Here is a 21,576-nt window from a genome sequence, read left to right as displayed (position 1 = left end):
AACGACCTCTCTATCTCAACGACAGTTTCCTTTCTCAAAGGCATGAATGACCCTCAATTGTAACAAGACAGGGTCCTCTTGTGCTTGTCGGCCCTATAGCAGGCATATGGTCTACTCTGAATCTAGATATGTTCTGGAATGCAACCTCTCCAGGGAAAATGGCAGTTCTAGTAAAAACAGTACAATTATAAAAGACAGATTAACTTTTCAGGGTTATACAAGGACCTTGGAAGCCTAAACCGAGGAGGTATGTTGTCTCCTCTTCTGTCTGAACATCTCTCAGCTCTACCCCCATGATTATTTCTGAGGTCTCAGGAATGGCTGGTTTGGATGGCACCTATTCTATCCACAGGAGGTCCACACAGGGACAGGGACTTCCTGGCCTACATCTTCAGAACTCCGACCCCTCATTTCTGGTCAGTGTGTGGGGACACCATGGAGGGTTGGGCAGGATCTGTGTATACAGATACCCCTAGAGGGACTTTATTTAATTTGGAATGGAGTAATCCAAGCTGCATACATAATAATTCTACCAATTGGTGTCGTGTAAAAAGGAAATCATAAACATGAAGTAACGGGGAAGTATGTTGTATAAAAAACCCGCAAATACCTCAGGAGAAGGGGACACCGCCAAAAGCTGAGAATCTGCATCTGAATCCAGGTAGAAGGGACCCTGAATTGGAGCAGTGTGTGTGTGTGTGTGTGTGTGTGTGTGTGTGTGGGGGGGGCTTTGTGGTGTAAGTTTTTGGTTCCAGTAGTAAATGGGAATGTGAGATAGTTCATATTTACCGATGTCAGAACTGCGCTGAACCCCTCCTGAGACATCTCAAGATGGAAAGAACTTCCATTTGCAGACTGTGTACCTGGGGGCAAGAGGAACGAAGAAGGTGTTGTCAACAGAAGATGAAGAAAGAGGGAGAGGAGGGGGCCATAGAGGATGAGGAGAGGGGAGGAGAACAAGATAGAGGATGAAGAGAGGGGTGATAGAGGAGAGGAATGATAGAGAATGAAGAGAGGGGTGATAGAGGAGAGGAATGATAGAGAATGAAGAGAGGGGTGGAGAGGAGAGGAATGATAGAGAATGAAGAGAGGGGTGGAGAGGAAGGGACTATAGAGGATGAAGACAGGGTTGGAGAGGAGAGGGTAATAGAGGATAAAAAGAGAGGCAGAGAGGAGGGGACCATAAAGAATGAAGAAAGGGGTGGAGAGGAGGAGGCCATAGAGGATGAAGAGAGGGGTGGAGAGGAGAGGGTGATAAAGGATGAAGAGAGAGGGGTGGAGAGGAGGGGGCCATAGAGGATGAAGAGAGGGGTGGAGAGGAGAGGGTGATAAAGGATTAAGAGAGAGGGGTGGAGAGGAGGGGGCCATAGAGGATGAAGAGAGGGGTGGAGAGGAGAGGGTGATAAAGGATGAAGAGAGAGGGGTGGAGAGGAGGGGGCCATAGAGGATGAAGAGAGGGGTGGAGAGGAGAGGGTGATAAAGGATTAAGAGAGAGGGGTGGAGAGGAGGGGGCCATAGAGGATGAAGAGAGGGGTGGAGAGGAGAGGGTGATAAAGGATGAAGAGAAAGGGATGGAGAGGAGAGGGTAATAGAGGATAAAAAGAGAGGCAGAGAGGAGGAGACCATAAAGAATGAAGAAAGGGGTGGAGAGGAGGAGGCCATAGAGGATGAAAAGAGGGGTGGAGAGGAGGAGGCCATAGAGGATGAAGAGAGGGGTGGAGAGGAGAGGGTGATAAAGGATGAAGAGAGAGGGGTGGAGAGGAGGGGGCCCTAGAGGATGAATAGAGGGGTGGAGAGGAGAGGGTGATAAAGGATGAAGAGAGAGGGGTGGAGAGGAGGGGGCCATAGAGGATGAAGAGAGGGGTAGAGAGGAGAGGGTGATAAAGGATGAAGAGAGAGGGGTGGAGAGGAGGGGGCCATAGAGGATGAAGAGAAAGGTGGAGAGGAGAGGGTGATAAAGGATTAAGAGAGAGGGGTGGAGAGGAGGGGGCCATAGAGGATGAAGAGAGGGGTGGAGAGGAGAGGGTGATAAAGGATGAAGAGAAAGGGATGGAGAGGAGAGGGTAATAGAGGATAAAAAGAGAGGCAGAGAGGAGGAGACCATAAAGAATGAAGAAAGGGGTGGAGAGGATGAGGCCATAGAGGATGAAAAGAGGGGTGGAGAGGAGAGGGTGATAAAGGATGAAGAGAGAGGGGTGGAGAGGAGGGGGCCCTAGAGGATGAATAGAGGGGTGGAGAGGAGAGGGTGATAAAGGATGAAGAGAGAGGGGTGGAGAGGAGGGGGCCATAGAGGATGAAGAGAGGGGTAGAGAGGAGAGGGTGATAAAGGATGAAGAGAGAGGGGTGGAGAGGAGGGGGCCATAGAGGATGAAGAGAGGGGTGGATAGGAGAGGGTGATAAAGGATGGAGAGGAGAGGGGTGGAGAGGAGGGGGCATTAGAGGATGAAGAGAGGGGTGGAGAGGAGAGGGTGATAAAGGATGAAGAGAAAGGGATAGAGAGGAGAGGGTAATAGGGGATACAAAGAGAGGCAGAGAGGAGGGGACCATAAAGAATGAAGAAAGGGGTGGAGAGGAGGGGGCCACAGAGGATGAAGAGAGGGGTGGATAGCAAAGGGTGATGAAGAATGAAGAGAGTGCTGGAGAGGAGAGGTATGTGATTAAGCTGAAGCTCTGATCTGGATCTTCTGGAAGTGCCAGGCCAGGCTGTATTTTTGGCCTACAGGGCACTCATGGCACATGTGTCTGGGGTTCTCTTTTAACCTGCTTCCATTCATTCCTGCTCCGTCTGTTACCTTCGATGGCGAAGATTTTCTCCTGAAGCGTCCTCTGGAAATTTTGTAGGATGGAGAAGTCACTGACCTGAAGGAGGTGATCTTCAGGCTTCGGGGAGGCGATGGTCACCAGCTCCTGGTAGGCACTGGGGACAGTAAAAGCCTCTCCCACCTGTAGACCAATGAGAGGATGGTCAGGCTGGAGCAGGTCAGATGACCAACTTTATACAAATAAGCGATCAGTGACTAGGAAAGTTCTGAAGCCATGGGATCGGCATGACTTTCATTCTTTCATATACCCCTTCCTGCCCTGTATGTTAACATTCCCCAGCATGACGCCCTGTGCCGGGGATACATTAATTAGCATCTGTCCTTTGAGAAACGTCATCATCTGTGCAGATGCTGGCTTCTAAACCTCGTCTGCACTGGAGATCAGGAACCAATCAGAGTAGTTCCTGGTCATGTGATGACTAGACAGCTGCTATGACATAATATACACATGTAGACGGAAGACTTCACCGACAAAATAGGACTAAAGCCTGCAATTGGCGCTGCAGCCTGTAGGTGGTGGTGTATATCTGTTAAATTTTGCAATTGTCAAATACAATTACAGTATTAAAAAAAAAAATAAAAATCGGTAGTGTAATTGTCAGATACGTTTACAGTATTATAAAAAAAATTGTAGGGTTTATCTTTTCTTAAGTCTTGTAGTTGTCAGATACATTTACGGTAATAAAAAAAAAATATTAGTGTTTATCTGTTAAATCCTGCAAAAGGTAGATACATTTAGAGTATTAAAAAAAAAATATATATATATATATAATACCTCAATCAAAATAATTTTTTGTCAGCCCAAAATAAATAAAACAAGCCTTTTATATTAAAACCGTGCACCAAATAAATTGTCAATATAAAATATAGAAGTGGTTCCTGTCATCTAGGCATCAGTGACCTCTGGTCATCAAACGGTTAAAGACCATCAGCGTCTCAGTTACCCCGATGACGAAGCGGCGAACCCCGAGTCTGTCAGCTTCTGCGATGGACCTCGAGAAAGGCGTGCTATCGCGGATGCTTTCCCCATCCGTTATGACGATGAGAACCTTCTCGGCGTTGTCTCGGGCACCTCTCTCTGGCACAAAGAGCTGCTGCCTGCCAATCAGAACACAGCAGACATAGAGAGTCAGGTGCGGCTTTCTCAGGTCACCACACTCTACAAGGAGCATTTAATACAGAACATGGGATTCCCGGAGCACTAGGGGTTAGCTACAGCGACAGCACAGGGGAAGCTTCTGTCCAACTGAAACATCACAATGATATGGGAGCGCTCCCTGCTCTAGAGGGGGAGGGGCCACTGCTCAGAGAAGGGGTGGAGTGACTACTGTAACACATTCACATTTTACAACAAAAAAGCAAAATAAGGAGCCTAGAAAATACAACAAGGAGCCTCCAGCTCCACCAGCTGGCCTGAAAGATGAATGCAGAATGATTAAAGTGTGGGTGTGTCTCAGGCATTTGCCCCATGTGCCAGGATTGTGGTCTAGATGGTCTGTGCCTGTGTTATATGGTGGCTTTCAGAACCTGGTGACCGTTCCCCCGTCTGATGGGCTACCAGAGGGGCCCAATGTCATATGACAGAGGACCAGTCATACATACAAATGTGGACACACTTCCCAGATATGTGTGTCATTTCTGGGTGCACCGTGGAGCGATCGGCACTAACAAATACACCCCAGTGATGTCACTCCACCCCGGCACCGAGCATCTGGAGGCCGAGAACCAGTCCTGCCACTCCTCACTGTCAATATGGAGGAGAAGACTTATTCATGGAGGGGGGGAGAAGATCTGGGAGCGTACATCACCAGCAGGATGGCGGTGGAAGTATGCGTCCCCCCTTTCTGCTGGTCAATGGTCTTGGTCAGCTGTGCCGGATCTCTTGATTTTGAAAATTGGGTGAAATCAAAATGCATCCGGAATCTATGGGAATACTGCATGAGGGCGAACTGCGGAGAAAGAGAGGAAAGGGTTAATGGTGGGGGAGAATATGAGATGTAGTGGGGCATACGGGGGGAGAGACCTGGTATGGTGCAATATAGAGGAGAGCAGGACCTAGCGGGGGGATATAGAGGAGAGCAGGACCTAGCGGGGGGGGGGGGGTATTGAGGAGAGGGGAAGGACCTGGCAGGGGGGATATAGAGGAGAAGGGAAGGACCTGCAGGGGGGATATAGAGGAGAGGGGAAGGACCTGGCAGGGGGGATATAGAGGAGAGGGGGAAGACCTGGCAGGGGGATATAGAGGAGAGGGGAAGGATCTAGCGGGGGGGATTTAGAGGAGAGGGGGAAGCCCAGGCAGGGGGGATATAGAGGAGAGGGGGAAGACCTGGATTGGGGGATATAGAAGAGAGGGGGAAGATCTGGCTGGGGGGGGCGGGATATAGAAGAGAAGGGGAAGATCTGGAAGGGGGGATTTAGAGGAGAGGGGGAAGACCTGGCAGAGGGGATTTAGAGGAGAGGGGGAAGCCCAGGCAGGGGGGATTTGGAGGAGAGGGGGAAGTACTGGCAGGGGGGATATAGAGAAGAGGGGGAAGACCTGGATTTGGGGATATAGAGGAGAGGGGGAAGATCTGGCTGGGGGGGATATAGAGGAGAGGGGGAAGACCTGGAAGGGAGGATATAGAGGACAGGGGGAAGACCTGGATTTGGGGATATAGAGGAGAGGGGGAAGATCTGGCTGGGGGGGATATAGAGGAGAGGGGGAAGACCTGGATTGGGGGATATAGAGGAGAGGGGGAAGATCTGGCTGGGGGGGATATAGAGGAGAGGGGAAAGACCTGGATTGGGGGATATTGAGGAGAGGAGGAAGATCTGGCTGGGGGGAATATAGAGGAGGGGGGAAGATCTGGCAGGGGGGATATAGAGGAGGGGGGAGACCTGGTATGGGGGATATAGTGGAGGGGGGGAGACATATTGAAGGGGATATAGAGGAGAGGGGGGAGACCTGGAAGGGGGGATTTAGAGGAGAGGGGGGAGACCTGGAAGGAGGGATATAGAGGAGAGGGGGAAGACCTGGCAGGGGGGATTTAGAGGAGAGGGGGAAGTCCTGGCAGGGGGGGATATAGAGGAGAGGGGGAAGTCCTGGCAGGGGGATATAGAGGAGAGGGGGAAGTCCTGGCAGGGGGGATATAGAGGAGAGGGGGAAGTCCTGGCAGGGGGGGATATAGAGGAGAGGGGGAAGTCCTGGCAGGGGGGATATAGAGGAGAGGGGGAAGTCCTGGCAGGGGGGATATAGAGGAGAGGGGGAAGTCCTGGCAGGGGGGGATATAGAGGAGAGGGGGAAGACCTGGAATTAAGGATATAGAGGAGAGGGGGATGATCTGGTGGGGGGAATATAGAGGAGGGGGGAAGATCTGGCAGGGGAGATATAGTGGGGAGGGGGGAGACATATTGAGGGGGATACAGAGGAGTGGGGGAAGATCTGGCTGCGAGGGGATATAGAGGAGAGGGGGATGATCTGGCTGCGGGGGTATATAGAGGAGTGGGGGAAGATCTGGATTTGGGGATATTGAGGAGAGGGGGGAGACATATTGAGGGGGATATTGAGGAGAGGGGGGAGATCTGGCAGGGGGTGGGAATATAGAGGAGGGGGGAAAATCTGGCAGGGGAGATATAGTGGAGAGGGGGGAGACATATTGAGGGGGAGGGGGAGGGAGGAGGAACGGTACACCTCACCTGTGTATTGGTGTCCCTGAACTCTTCCATTACTCTGGTGACAAAGTTCAGCATCAATGTGAAGTCATTCGGCACAATACTCCCCGATCCATCGATGAGGAAGACGATGTCCAATCCTCTCACATTGCACTCTGCCGAGACACCGGAACGAAGATCACTTCCAGTTCTGGGAGGAGCAGGGACAGTGAGAGTCCCCTGTGCTCATATGAGACTTCCCAGCACCTGGCAGTGTCGAGGACATGGCTTTGGTGGCCGGGTCGGTGTTACCTGGCAGTGTGGAGGACATGGCTGTGGTGGCCGGGTCGGTGATACCTGGCAGTGTGGAGGACATGGCTGTGGTGGTTGGGTCGGTGATACCTGGCAGTGTGGAGGACATGGCTGTGGTGGCTGGGTCGGTGATACCTGGCAGTGTGGAGGACATGGCTGTGGTGGCCGGGTCGGTGTTACCTGGCAGTGTGGAGGACATGGCTGTGGTGGCCGGGTCGGTGTTACCTGGCAGTTTGGAGGACATGGCTGTGGTGGTTGGGTCGGTGATACCTGGCAGTGTGGAGGACATGGCTGTGGTGGTTGGGTCAGTGATACCTGGCAGTGTGGAGGACATGGCTGTGGTGGTTGGGTCAGTGTTACCTGGCAGTGTGGAGGACATGGCTGTGGTGGTTGGGTCGGTGATACCTGGCAGTGTGGAGGACATGCCTGTTGTGGCCGGGTCGGTGATATCTGGCAGGGTGGAGGACATGGCTGTGGTGGCCGGGTCGGTGATACCTGGCAGTGTGGAGGACATGGCTGTGGTGGCCGGGTCGGTGATATCTGGCAGGGTGGAGGACATGGCTGTGGTGGCCGGGTCGGTGATACCTGGCAGTGTGGAGGACATGGCTGTGGTGGCTGGGTCGGTGTTACCTGGCAGTTTGGAGGACATGGCTGTGGGGGCTGGGTCGGTGTTACCTGGCAGTTTGGAGGACATGGCTGTGGTGGTTGGGTCGGTGTTACCTGGCAGAGTGGAGGACATGGCTGTGGTGGTTGGGTCGGTGATACCTGGCAGTGTGGAGGACATGGCTGTGGTGGCTGGGTCGGTGTTACCTGGCAGTGTGGAGGACATGGCTGTGGTGGTTGGGTCGGTGTTACCTGGCAGTGTGGAGGACATGGCTGTGGTGGTTGGGTCGGTGATACCTGGCAGTGTGGAGGACATGGCTGTGGTGGCTGGGTCGGTGTTACCTGGCAGTGTGGAGGACATGGCTGTGGTGGCCGGGTCGGTGTTACCTGGCAGTGTGGAGGACATGGCTGTGGTGGTTGGGTTGGTGATACCTGGCAGTGTGGAGGACATGGCTGTTGTGGCCGGGTTGGTGTTACCTGGCAGTGTGGAGTACATGGCTGTGGTGGCCGGGTCGGTGTTACCTGGCAGTGTGGAGGACATGGCTGTGGTGGTTAGGTCGGTGTTACCTGGCAGTGTGGAGGACATGGCTGTGGTGGCCGGGTCGGTGTTACCTGGCAGTGTGGAGGACATGGATGTGGTGACTGGGTCGGTGTTACCAGGCAGTGTGGAGGACATGGATGTGGTTGCTGGGTCGGTGATACCTGGCAGTGTGGAGGACATGGATGTGGTTGCTGGGTCGGTGTTACCTGGCAGTGTGGAGGACATGGCTGTGGAGGTTGGGTCGGTGTTACCTGGCAGTGTGGAAGACATGGCTGTGGTGGTTGGGTCGGTGTTACCTGGCAGTGTGGAGGACATGGCTGTGGTGGCTGGGTCTGTTACCTGGCAGTGTGGAGGACATGGCTGTGGTGGCTGGGTCTGTGATACCTGGCAGTGTGGGGGACATGGGCTGTGGTGGTTGGGTCGGTGTTACCTGGCAGTGTGGAGGGCATGGCTGTGGTGGCCGGGTCGGTGTTACCTGGCAGTGTGGAGGACATGGCTGTGGTGGTTGGGTCGGTGTTACCTGGCAGTGTGGAGGACATGGCTGTGGTGGCCGGGTCGGTGATACCTGGCAGTGTGGGGGACATGGCTGTGGTGGTTGGGTCGGTGTTACCTGGCAGTGTGGAGGACATGGCTGTGGTGGCCGGGTCGGTGTTAACTGGCAGTGTGGAGGACATGGCTGTGGTGGTTGGGTCTGTTACCTGGCAGTGTGGAGGACATGGCTGTGGTGGACAGGTCAGTGATACCTGGCAGTGTGGGGGACATGGCTGTGGTGGCCGGGTCGGAGTTACCTGGCAGTGTGGAGGACATGGCTGTGGTGGCTGGGTCGGTGTTACCTGGCAGTGTGGAGGACATGGCTGTGGTGGCTGGGTCTGTTACCTGGCAGTGTGGAGGACATGGCTGTGGTGGCTGGGTCTGTGATACCTGGCAGTGTGGGGGACATGGGCTGTGGTGGTTGGGTCGGTGTTACCTGGCAGTGTGGAGGGCATGGCTGTGGTGGCCGGGTCGGTGTTACCTGACAGTGTGGAGGACATGGGATGTGGTGGTTGGGTCGGTGATACCTGGCAGTTTGGAGGACATGGCTGTGGTGGCCGGGTCGGTGTTACCTGGCAGTGTGGAGGACATGGCTGTGGTGGCCGGGTCGGTGTTGCCTGGCAGTATGGAGGACATGGCTGTGGTGGCCAGGTCGGTGTTGCCTGGCAGTATGGAGGACATGGCTGTGGTGGCTGGGTCTGTTACCTGGCAGTGTGGGGGACATGGCTGTGGTGGCTGGGTCTGTTACCTGGCAGTGTGGAGGACATGGCTGTGGTGGTTGGGTCGGTGATACCTGGCAGTGTGGACGACATGGCTGTGGTGGCTGGGTCGGTGTTACCTGGCAGTGTGGAGGACATGGCTGTGGTGGCCGGGTCGGTGTTACCTGGCAGTATGGAGGACATGGCTGTGGTGGTTGGGTCGGTGATACCTGGCAGTGTGGAGGACATGGCTGTGGTGGTTGGGTCGGTGATACCTGGCAGTGTGGAGGACATGGCTGTGGTGGTTGGGACGGTGTTACCTGGCAGTGTGGAGGACATGGCTGTGGTGGTTGGGTCGGTGATACCTGGCAGTGTGGAGGACATGGCTGTGGTGGTAGAGTCGGTGATACCTGGCAGTGTGGAGGACATAGCTGTGGTGGTTGGGTCGGTGATACCTGGCAGTGTGGAGGACATGGCTGTGGTGGTTGGGTCGGTGATACCTGGCAGTGTGGAGGACATGGGATGTGGTGGTTGGGTCGGTGATACCTGGCAGTGTGGAGGACATGGCTGTGGTGGTTGGGTCGGTGATACCTGGCAGTGTGGAGGACATGGCTGTGGTGGTTGGGTCGGTGATACCTGGCAGTGTGGAGGACATGGCTGTGGTGGCTGGGTCGGTGTTACCTGGCAGTGTGGAGGACATGGCTGTGGTGGCCGGGTCGGTGTTACCTGGCAGTGTGGAGGACATGGCTGTGGTGGTTGGGTCGGTGATACCTGGCAGTGTGGAGGACATGGGATGTGGTGGTTGGGTCGGTGATACCTGGCAGTTTGGAGGACATGGCTGTGGTGGCCGGGTCGGTGTTACCTGGCAGTGTGGAGGACATGGCTGTGGTGGCCGGGTCGGTGTTGCCTGGCAGTATGGAGGACATGGCTGTGGTGGCCAGGTCGGTGTTGCCTGGCAGTATGGAGGACATGGCTGTGGTGGCCGGGTCGGTGTTACCTGGCAGTGTGGAGGACATGGCTGTGGTGGCCGGGTCGGTGTTACCTGGCAGTGTGGAGGACATGGCTGTGGTGGCCAGGTCGGTGTTACCTGGCAGTGTGGAGGACATGGCTGTGGTGGCCGGGTCGGTGTTACCTGGCAGTGTGGAGGACATGGCTGTGGTGGCCGGGTCGGTGTTGCCTGGCAGTATGGAGGACATGGCTGTGGTGGCCGGGTCAGTGTTGCCTGGCAGTATGGAGGACATGGCTGTGGTGGCCGGGTCGGTGTTACCTGGCAGTGTGGAGGACATGGCTGTGGTGGCCGGGTCGGTGTTGCTTGGCAGTATGGAGGACATGGCTGTGGTGGCCGGGTCGGTGTTGCCTGGCAGTGTGGAGGACATGGCTGTGGTGGCCGGGTCGGTGTTACCTGGCAGTGTGGAGGACATGGCTGTGGTGGCCGGGTCGGTTTTGCCTGGCAGTGTGGAGGACATGGCTGGGGTGGCCGGGTCGGTGTTACCTGGCAGTGTGGAGGACATGGCTGTGGTGGCCGGGTCGGTTTTGCCTGGCAGTGTGGAGGACATGGCTGTGGTGGCCGGGTCGGTGTTGCCTGGCAGTGTGGAGGACATGGCTGTGGTGGCCGGGTCGGTGTTACCTGGCAGTGTGGAGGACATGGCTGTGGTGGCCGGGTCGGTTTTGCCTGGCAGTGTGGAGGACATGGCTGGGGTGGCCGGGTCGGTGTTACCTGGCAGTGTGGAGGACATGGCTGTGGTGGCCGGGTCGGTTTTGCCTGGCAGTGTGGAGGACATGGCTGTGGTGGCCGGGTCGGTGTTGCCTGGCAGTGTGGAGGACATGGCTGTGGTGGCCGGGTCGGTGTTGCCTGGCAGTGTGGAGGACATGGCTGGGGTGGCCGGGTCGGTGTTACCTGGCAGTGTGGAGGACATGGCTGTGGTGGCCGGGTCGGTGTTGCCTGGCAGTGTGGAGGACATGGCTGTGGTGGCCGGGTCGGTGTTACCTGGCAGTGTGGAGGACATGGCTGTGGTGGCCGGGTCGGTTTTGCCTGGCAGTGTGGAGGACATGGCTGGGGTGGCCGGGTCGGTGTTACCTGGCAGTGTGGAGGACATGGCTGGGGTGGCCGGGTCGGTGTTACCTGGCAGTGTGGAGGACATGGCTGTGGTGGCCGGGTCGGTTTTGCCTGGCAGTGTGGAGGACATGGCTGTGGTGGCCGGGTCGGTGTTGCCTGGCAGTGTGGAGGACATGGCTGTGGTGGCCGGGTCGGTGTTGCCTGGCAGTGTGGAGGACATGGCTGGGGTGGCCGGGTCGGTGTTACCTGGCAGTGTGGAGGACATGGCTGTGGTGGCCGGGTCGGTTTTGCCTGGCAGTGTGGAGGACATGGCTGGGGTGGCCGGGTCGGTGTTACCTGGCAGTGTGGAGGACATGGCTGTGGTGGCCGGGTCGGTTTTGCCTGGCAGTGTGGAGGACATGGCTGTGGTGGCCGGGTCGGTGTTACCTGGCAGTGTGGAGGACATGGCTGTGGTGGCCGGGTCGGTGTTGCCTGGCAGTGTGGAGGACATGGCTGGGGTGGCCGGGTCGGTGTTACCTGGCAGTGTGGAGGACATGGCTGTGGTGGCCGGGTCGGTTTTGCCTGGCAGTGTGGAGGACATGGCTGTGGTGGCCGGGTCGGTGTTGCCTGGCAGTGTGGAGGACATGGCTGGGGTGGCCGGGTCGGTGTTGCCTGGCAGTGTGGAGGACATGGCTGTGGTGGCCGGGTCGGTGTTACCTGGCAGAGATCTGGGTAGGGGTCTCATCTCTGGCGGCTCTCCAGTTGTATAATAACATCGCCCGTTCACATAGATGTTCCCACCGCATGTCCTCTGTAGGGTCGGCCCACACACCTGAGGGAGACACATGGAGGATGACACACACCCTGAGGGAGACACATGGAGGATGACACACACCCTGAGGGAGACACATGGAGGATGACACACACCTGAGAGAGATATATGGAGGATGACACACACCCTGAGAAGGACACATGGAGGATGACATACCCCAAGAGGGACAAATGAAGGATGACATACACCTGAGAGGGACACATGGAGGATGACACACCCTGAGAAGGATACATGGAGGATGACAAATACCCTGAGAGGGACACATGGAGGATGAAATACACCCTGAGAGGGAGACTTGGAGGATGACATGTATCTGCCAGAGAAGGACCACTTACCAGAAGCTGAGTTGGATTCTCCTGTACAGCCAGAGCCAATCCGAGAGAAGAATTTATATCATCAGAGGAACCTGAAATACAGAATATATAACACTCTGCACTGATGACATCATCACCACCCTCCAGATATAAGATATAATATACAGGAGTGACATCACCGCCCTCCAGATATAAGATATATTATACAGAGTGACATCACCACCCTCCAGATATAAGATATATTATACAGAGTGACATCACAGCCCTCCAGATATAAGATATATTATACAGAGTGACATCACCGCCCTCCAGATATAAGATATATTATACAGAGTGACATCACCGCCCTCCAGATATAAGATATAATATACAGAGTGACATCACCGCCCTCCAGATATAAGATATATTATACAGAGTGACATCACCGCCCTCCGGATATAAGATATATTATACAGGAGTGACATCACCGCCCTCCAGATATAAGATATATTATACAGAGTGACATCACCGCTCTCCAGATATAAGATATATTATACAGAGTGACATCACAGCCCTCCAGATATAAGATATATTATACAGAGTGACATCACCGCTCTCCAGATATAAGATATATTATACAGGGTGACATCACCGCCCTCCAGATATAAGATATATTATACAGAGTGACATCACCGCCCTCCGGATATAAGATATATTATACAGAGTGACATCACCGCCCTCCAGATATAAGATATATTATACAGAGTGACATCACCGCCCTCCGGATATAAGATATATTATACAGAGTGACATCACCGCCCTCCGGATATAAGATATATTATACAGAGTGACATCACCGCTCTCCAGATATAAGATATATTATACAGAGTGACATCACCGCCCTCCAGATATAAGATATATTATACAGAGTGACATCACCGCCCTCCAGATATAAGATATATTATACAGAGTGACATCACCGCCCTCCAGATATAAGATATATTATACAGAGTGACATCACCACTCTCCAGATATAAGATATATTATACAGAGTGACATCACCGCCCTCCAGATATAAGATATATTATACAGGAGTGACATCACCGCTCTCCAGATATAAGATATACAGAGTGACATCACCGCCCTCCAGATATAAGATGTACGGAGTGACATCACCGCCCTCCAGATATACGGAGTGACATCACCGCTCTCCAGATATAAGATATACAGAGTGACATCACCGCCCTCCAGATATAAGATGTACGGAGTGACATCACCGCCCTCCAGATATACGGAGTGACATCACCGCTCTCCAGATATAAGATATACAGAGTGACATCACCGCTCTCCAGATATAAGATATACAGAGTGACATCACCGCCCTCCAGATATAAGATGTACGGAGTGACATCACCGCCCTCCAGATATACGGAGTGACATCACCGCTCTGTTATATACAATGTATCGGTTTCAGGATCCCATGTTACCGGGGATGGACATGGGGTTGCAGGTGGCCGTCTTGGGGTTGCAGCGATATAATTGGCCGGTCTTGTTCTGGGATTGTGGGCGGAGCGGAGCGCTGACGATCACCCTGCAATGACAAGACACGCCTCTGATAATGATCGGGAGATTATCATCAGATTATTACACTGATCCAAGTCTACAGAAACTTGACCCTCCCCCTTCCCCCCTGACCCTCCCCCCTCCCCCCTGACCCTCCCCCTCCATACACAGATTATTCCCCCCAAAGAGGACCTGTCACCTCACCATTTATCCATCTGCACCACCTGATGGCCAAAGCTGGGATCCTCATTCTGGAAGACGATTGGACGATTCGTGTCCACAAAGATGGCGCCCGAGGAGGAAAGAGCTGCAATAATGAGAACATAGAAGAGCAGTGAGGAATGGACAACCCGAAATATCCTCTCCACTGATGGGAGGATGGAAGAGAAGGAAGATGATGGAGGAGATGAGAGATGATGGAGGAGATGAGAGGCAATGGAGGAGAAGGGAGGCGATGGAGCAGATGGGAGAGAATGGAGGAGATGGGAGCGAATGGAGGAGATGGGAGAGAATGGAGGAGATAAGAGATGATGGAGGAGATGGGAGGTGATAGAAGCTGATGGAGCAGATGGGACAGGATGGAGGAGATGAGAGGTGATGAAGAAGATGGGAGGTGATGGAGGAGATGGAAGGTGATGGAGGAGATCAGAGGTGATGGAGGAGATGAGAGAGGATGGAGGAGATGAGAGCGGATGGAGGAGATGAGAAGTGAAGGATGAGATGAGAGAGGATGAAGGAGATGGGAGGTGATCAAGGAGATGGGAGGTGATGGAGTAGATGAGAGGTGATGGAGCAGATGAGAGGTGATCAAGGAGATGGGAGGTGATGGAGGAGATGGAAGATGATGGAGGAGATGAAAGGTCATGGAGGAAATGGGAGGTGATGGGGAAGATGGGAGATCATGGAGGAGATAAGAGAGGATGGAGGAGATGAGAGAGGATGGAGGTGATGAGAGAGGATGGAGGAGATGAGAGGTGAGGGAAGAGACAGGAGATGATGGAGGAGGCCGTAGGTGATGGAGGAGATGAGAAATGATGGAGGAAATGAGAGATGATAGAGATGATGGGAGTTGGTGGAGAAGATGAGATGATAGAGATGATGGGAGGTGATGGAGGAGATGAGAGGTGATGGAGAAGATGAGAGATGGAAAAGATGAGAGATGATGGAGGAGAAGGGAGGTGATGGAGCAGATGGGAGAGGATGGAGGAGATGGGAGGTGATGGAGGAGATAGAGGAGAAGGGAGGAGATGAGAGGTGATGAAGGAGATGGGAGGTGATGAAGGAGATGGGAGGTGATGGAGCAGATGAGAGATGATGGAGGAGAAGGGAGGTGATAGAAGCTGATGGAGCAGATGGGAGGTGATGGAGCAAATGGGAGAGGATGGAGGAGATGAGAGGTGATGAAGGAGATGGGAGGTGATGGAGGAAATCAGAGGTGATGGAGGAGATGCGAGAGGATGGAGGAGATGGGAGGTCATGGAGGAGATGAGAGGTCATGAAGGAGATGAGAAAGGATGGAGGAGATGAGAGAGGATGGAGGAGATGGGAGGTGATGGAGCAGATGAGAGGTGATCAAGGAGATGAGAGGTGATGGAGGAGATTAAAGATGATGGAGGAGATTAAAGATCATGGAGGAAATGGGAGGTGATGAGGAAGATGGGAGGTCATGGAGGAGATGAGAGGTCATGGAGGAGATAAGAGAGGATGGAGGAGATGAGAGGTGAGGGAGGAGATGACAGAGGATGGAGTAGATGAGAGAAGATGGAGGAGATAACAGAGGATGGAGGAGATGAGAGGTGAGGGAGGAGACGAGAGGTGATGGAGGAGACAGGAGGTGATGGAGGAGATGAGAAATGATGGAGGAAATGAGAGATGATAGAGATGATGGGAGGTGGTGGAGGAGATGAGATGATAGAGATGATGGGAGGTGATGGAGGAGATGGAGAAGATGAGAGATGATGGAGGAGAAGGGAGGTGATGGAGCAGATGGGAGAGGATGGTGGAGATGGGAGGTGATGGATGAGAAGGGAGGAGATGAGAGGTGATGAAGGAGCTGGGAGGTAATGAAGGAGATGGAAGGTGATGGAGCAGATGAGAGATGATGGAGGAGAAGGGAGGTGATAGAAGCTGATAGAGCAGATGGGAGGTGATGGAGTAAATGGGAGAGGATGGAGGAGATGAGAGGTGATGAAGGAGATGGGACGTGATGAAGGGGATGGGAGGTGATGGAGGAGATCAGAGGTGATGGAGGAGATGCGAGAGGATGGAAGAGATGGGAGGTCATGGAGGAGATGAGAGGTCATGGAGGAGATGAGAGAGGATGGAGGAGATGAGAGAGGATGGAGGAGATGGGAGGTCATGGAGGAGATGGGAGAGGATGGAGGAGATGAGAGAGGATGGAGGAGATGGGAGGTGATGGAGCAGATGAGAGGTGATCAAGGAGATGGGAGGTGATCAAGGAGATGAGAGGTGATGGAGGAGATGAAAGATGATGGAGCAGATTAAAGGTCATGGAGGAAATTGGAGGTGATGGGGAAGATGGTAGGTCATGGAGGAGATGAGAGGTCATGGAGGAGATGAGAGGTGAGGGAGGAGATGGGAGATGATGGAGGAGATGAGAGAGGATGAAGCAGATGAGAGGTGATGGAGTAGATGAGAGGTGATAGAGCAGATGGGAGGTGATAAAGGAGATGGCAAGTCATGAAGGAGATGGGAGGTGATGGAGGAGATGAGAGTTGATGAAGGAGATGGGAGGTGATGGAGCAGACGGGAGTTGATGGAGCAGACAGGAGGTGATGGAGGAGATGAGAGATGATAGAGATGATGGGAGGTTGTGGAGGAGATGAGAGGTGATAGAGATGATGGGAGGTGGTGGAGGAGATGAGAGGTGATAGAGATGATGGGAGGTGGTGGAGGAGATGAGAGGTGATGGAAGAGATGAGAGGTGATGGAGGAGAAGGGAGGTGGTGGAGGATATGAAAGACATTGGAGGTGATGGAAGAGATTAGTGGAGATGGGGGCCACTGGAGGAGATGGAGAAGATTGGAGGAGATAAAGGCCACTGGAGGAGATGGAGAAGATTGGAGGAGATGAAGGCCACTGAAGGAGATGGAGAAGATTGGAGGAGATGAAGGCCACTGGAGGAGATGGAGAAGATTGGAGGAGATGAAGGCTACCGGAGGAGATGGAGAAGATTGGAGGAGATGGAGAAGATTGGAGGAGATGAAGGCCACTGGAGGAGATGGAAAAGATTGGAGGAGATGAAGGCCACTGGAGGAGATGGAGAAGATGGGAGGAGATGAAGGCCACTGGAGGAGATGGAGAAGATTGGAGGAGATGAAGGCCACTGGAGGAGATGGAGAAGATTGGAGGAGATGAAGGCCACTGGAGGAGATGGAGAAGATTGGAGGAGATGAAGGCCACTAGAGGAGATGGAGAAGATTGGAGGAGATGAAAGCCACTGGAGGAGATGGAGAAGATTGGAGGAGATGAAGGTTTTTATTGCAGTGATGGAGCGTTTCTGTTATTATTTCCAGTATCAGGATGTAAAGTGACCATTTGAGCACTCGGGTACTGCCCGAGGGCCCAGGGTCAGTAGGGGGCCCCATGAGATGCCCCTGGTACCTTTTTATAGGCTTTTTTGAGTGTGGGCAAGGACACAGGGGCCCCATGATCCCCTATTGCCCGGGGGCCCCATAAGTTGTCAGTCCGCTCCTGATCATGAATGTAATACATACCCCCCCCCCCACTGCCCCTTCCTCATCAACAATCATCACTATAATACATAAACCCGGATAACCCCAACGCCCCTCCTCCTCATCAGTCATCACCATACCCCCCCCCCCCTCCCCCCATGGGTTCAATGAGCTGGAAATGGCAGCCAACAAGGGTACAGATATAATCATCATCATCCACAAGTCTCCATGCAGGAAGGGGATGGTATGCCACAACCCAGAGCAACTCTCTCCTTCCCCCCTTCTGACCCCATGGACCCCCATCCTGCACAGTGGTCAGAGGACCCTCATCTGCTGTCACTTACCTTGGCAGAGCAGCATGCAGTGCAGGAGCCTATCCATCCCAGTCCACCCAGCTCTGCAGAGCGTCAGAATCAGCGATAGTCTGCACACAGTCCTATGATGTCTTTCACAATTCCCAGCGGGCGTGCACCAATGACTGCAACCTGGACAACTTCTGCAAAACCTCCTGCTGGGTGTATCACCACCGCAATCAGCACCACGGCTTTCCTTTATCTGCACCCTGCGACTTCCCCTACTGACCTCTATAGGAATGGAACCTCAGAGTCAGGCAGCCCAAGAGGCCATCTATTGATTATTGAGGACTGCAAACATCCAGCTGGTTCTAAAAAACAGATTTACACATATATATAAAAATGAAATAAAAATGAATATATACACAGTATCTCCCAGAAGTGAGTCCACCCCTCCCCCACCTATATATATATATACCACCTATATACTGTATATATACATACACCACCCCTCCCCCACCTATATATATATACCACCTATATACTGTATATATACATACACCACCCCTCCCCCACCTATATATATATACCACCTATATACTGTATATATACATACACCACCCCTCCCCCACCTATATATATACCACCTATATACTGTATATATACATACACCACCCCTCCCCCACCTATATATATATACCACCTATATACTGTATATATACATACACCACCCCTCCCCCACCTATATATATATACCACCTATATACTGTATATATACATACACCACCCCTCCCCCACCTATATATATACCACCTATATACTGTATATATATACACCACCCCTCCCCCACCTATATATATATACACCACCTATATACTGTATATATACATACACCACCCCTCCCCCCACCTATATATATACCACCTATATACTGTATATATACATACACCACCCCTCCCCCCACCTATATATATATACCACCTATATACTGTATATATACATACACCACCCCTCCCCCCACCTATATATATACCACCTATATACTGTATATATATACACCACCCCTCCCCCACCTATATATATATACCACCTATATACTGTATATATACATACACCACCCCTCCCCCCACCTATATATATATACCACCTATATACTGTATATATATACACCACCCCTCCCCCCACCTATATATATATATACACACACTACCTATATACTGTATATATACATACACCACCCCTCCCCCCACCTATATATATACCACCTATATACTGTACATATATACACCACCCCTCCCCCACCTATATATATACCACCTATATACTGTATATATATACACCACCCCTCCCCCACCTATATATATACCACCTATATACTGTGTATATATATATATATATATATATATATATATATATATATATATACACCATCCCCCCTATATATACATACAGTGGGGATGGAAAGTTTGGGCACCCCAGCTAAAAATGTGTATTAATGTGCATAAAGAAGCCAAGGAAAGATGGAAAAATCTCCAAAAGGCATCAAATTACAGATTAGACATTCTTATAATATGTCAACAAAAGTTAGATTTTATTTCCATCATTTACACTTTCAAAATAACAGAAAACAAAAAAATGGCGTCTGCAAAAGTTTGGGCCCCCTGCAGAGTTAATATCTTGTACTGCCCCCTTTGGCAAGTATCACGGCTTGTAAACGCTTTTTGTAGCCAGCCAAGAGTCTTTCAATTCTTGTTTGAGGGATCTTTGCACATTCTTCCTTACAAAAGTCTTCCAGTTCTTTGAGATTTCTGGGCTGTCTGTCACGCACGGCTCTTTTAAGGTCTATCCATAGATTTTCAATGATGTTGAGGTCAGGAGATTGTGAAGGCCATGGCAAAACCTTCAGTTTACGCCTCTTGATGTAATCCCCCGTGGATTTCCAGGTGTGTTTAGGATCATTATCCATTTGTAGAAGCCATCCTCTCTTTAACTTCAGCTTTTTCACAGATGGCATCAAGTTACCATCCAAAATTTGCTGCAATTTTATTGAATCCATTTTCCCTTCTACTCGTGAGATGTTCCCTGTGCCACTGGCTGCAACACAACCCCAAAGCATGATTGATCCAACCCCATGCTTCACAGTTGGACAGAGGTTCTTTTCATTAAATTCTGTGCCCCTTCTTCTCCAAACGTACCTTTGCTCATTCCAGCCAAAAAGTTCAATTTTAACCTCATCGGTCCACAGAACTTGTTTCCAAAATGCATCAGACTTGTCTATATGTTCATTTGCAAAGTTCAAACGATGATTTTTGTGGTGAGGACGTAGAAGAGGTTTTCTTCTGATGACTCTTCCATGAAGACCATATTTGTACAAGTATCTCTTTATAGTGGAATAGTGACCACAACTCCAGTGTCTGCCAGATCTTTCTGGAGGGATCGTGCCGTCAAACGTGGGTTTTGAATTGTTTTTCTCACAATCCTGCGAGCTGTTCTGTCTGATATTTTTCTTGGTCTTCCAGATCTTGCTTTAACTTCCACTGTTCCTGATGACTGCCATTTCTTAATTACATTCCGAACAGAGGATATTGATATCTGAAAATGCTTTGCTATCTTCTTATAGCCTTCTTGAGAACAATTGAGAACAATCCATGACACTGGCAAGTCTCAGCTTTGAAAAGGGGGCAGTGCATGCTATAAATTCTGCAGGGGGCCCAAACTTTTGCAGACACCATTTTTTTGTTTTCTGTTATTTTGAAAGTGTAAATGATGGAAATAAAATCTAACTTTTGTTGACATATTATAAGAATGTCTAATCTGTAATTTGATGCCTTTTGGAGATTTTTCCATCTTTCCTTGGCTTCTTTATGCACATTAATACAAATTTTTAGCTGGGGTGCCCAAACTTTCGATCCCCACTGTATATATATATATATATATATATATATATATATATACACACCTATATACTGTATATATATACACCACCCCTCCCCCGGACTGTATACAGTGTGAGCCCACCCCTCACATTTGTGTCAATATTTGATTATATCTTTCCATGTGACAACACTGAAGAAATGACACTTTGCTACAATGTGACGTAGTCAGTGTACAGATTGTATAACATGGAAATTTTCTGTCCCCTCAAAATAACTCAACACACTGCCATTAATGTCTAAACCGCCGGCAACACCAGTGACTCCACCCCTAAGTGACAAGGTCCAAACTGGGCTCAAAGTGTCAATATTTTGTGTGGCCGCCATTATTTTCCAGCACTCAACCCTCTTTTTTTTCAACTTTTATTTGATTTTCCAGTACAAAAAGAACAACAACGCATTTGCAAAAATATATCACGTGTACATATTCCATCTACCCCATATTACCCCCCATTTACCCCAATATTACCCCAGTATTACCCCCCATTTACCCCAATATTATCCTTCCCCAGCGGGGGGAATATACTCCGTTCCCACCAAGGGAGTCAATTACATTTGATTTACATTTCCATCCTTTTTGACTACACATTCGGATAGTTCAGTGAACTCGTGTTACCATCCGAATGTGTGAAACGTTTGTGGTGTCCCTACAATCTCCTCTACATGAAGTCCCTTCCATCTCCACCCTTCCCTTGTGTGAAACGTTTGTGGTGTCCCTACAATCTCCTCTACATGAAGTCCCTTCCATCTCCACCCTTCCCTTGTGTGAAACGTTTGTGGTGTCCCTACAATCTC

General features: G+C 51.5%; 1 protein-coding gene across 1 annotated transcript in view; it reads right to left on the bottom strand.

Moving 5' to 3' along the window:
* The window catches only part of LOC149437735 (integrin alpha-M-like), a 35,427-nt gene extending 17,212 nt beyond the window's left edge, over positions 1 to 18,215 (bottom strand). The window contains 10 exon segments of the mRNA XM_089660678.1: positions 790 to 863; positions 2,793 to 2,943; positions 3,767 to 3,920; positions 4,626 to 4,771; positions 6,498 to 6,628; positions 11,890 to 12,004; positions 12,340 to 12,410; positions 13,785 to 13,888; positions 14,065 to 14,167; positions 17,900 to 18,215. Coding sequence (XP_089516804.1) covers positions 790 to 863; positions 2,793 to 2,943; positions 3,767 to 3,920; positions 4,626 to 4,771; positions 6,498 to 6,628; positions 11,890 to 12,004; positions 12,340 to 12,410; positions 13,785 to 13,888; positions 14,065 to 14,167; positions 17,900 to 17,936 — 1,086 coding nt within the window. The 5' untranslated portion in view covers positions 17,937 to 18,215.
* Positions 18,216 to 21,576: the final 3,361 nt, after the last annotated feature.

The sequence above is a fragment of the Staurois parvus genome, unplaced genomic scaffold, assembly GCF_062004578.1.
Source record: "Staurois parvus isolate SC_StPar_1 unplaced genomic scaffold, SC_StPar_1.0 ptg001262l, whole genome shotgun sequence".
Classification (NCBI taxonomy): Eukaryota; Metazoa; Chordata; class Amphibia; order Anura; family Ranidae; genus Staurois; species Staurois parvus.
This window is presented reverse-complemented; position numbering and strand designations above follow the sequence as displayed.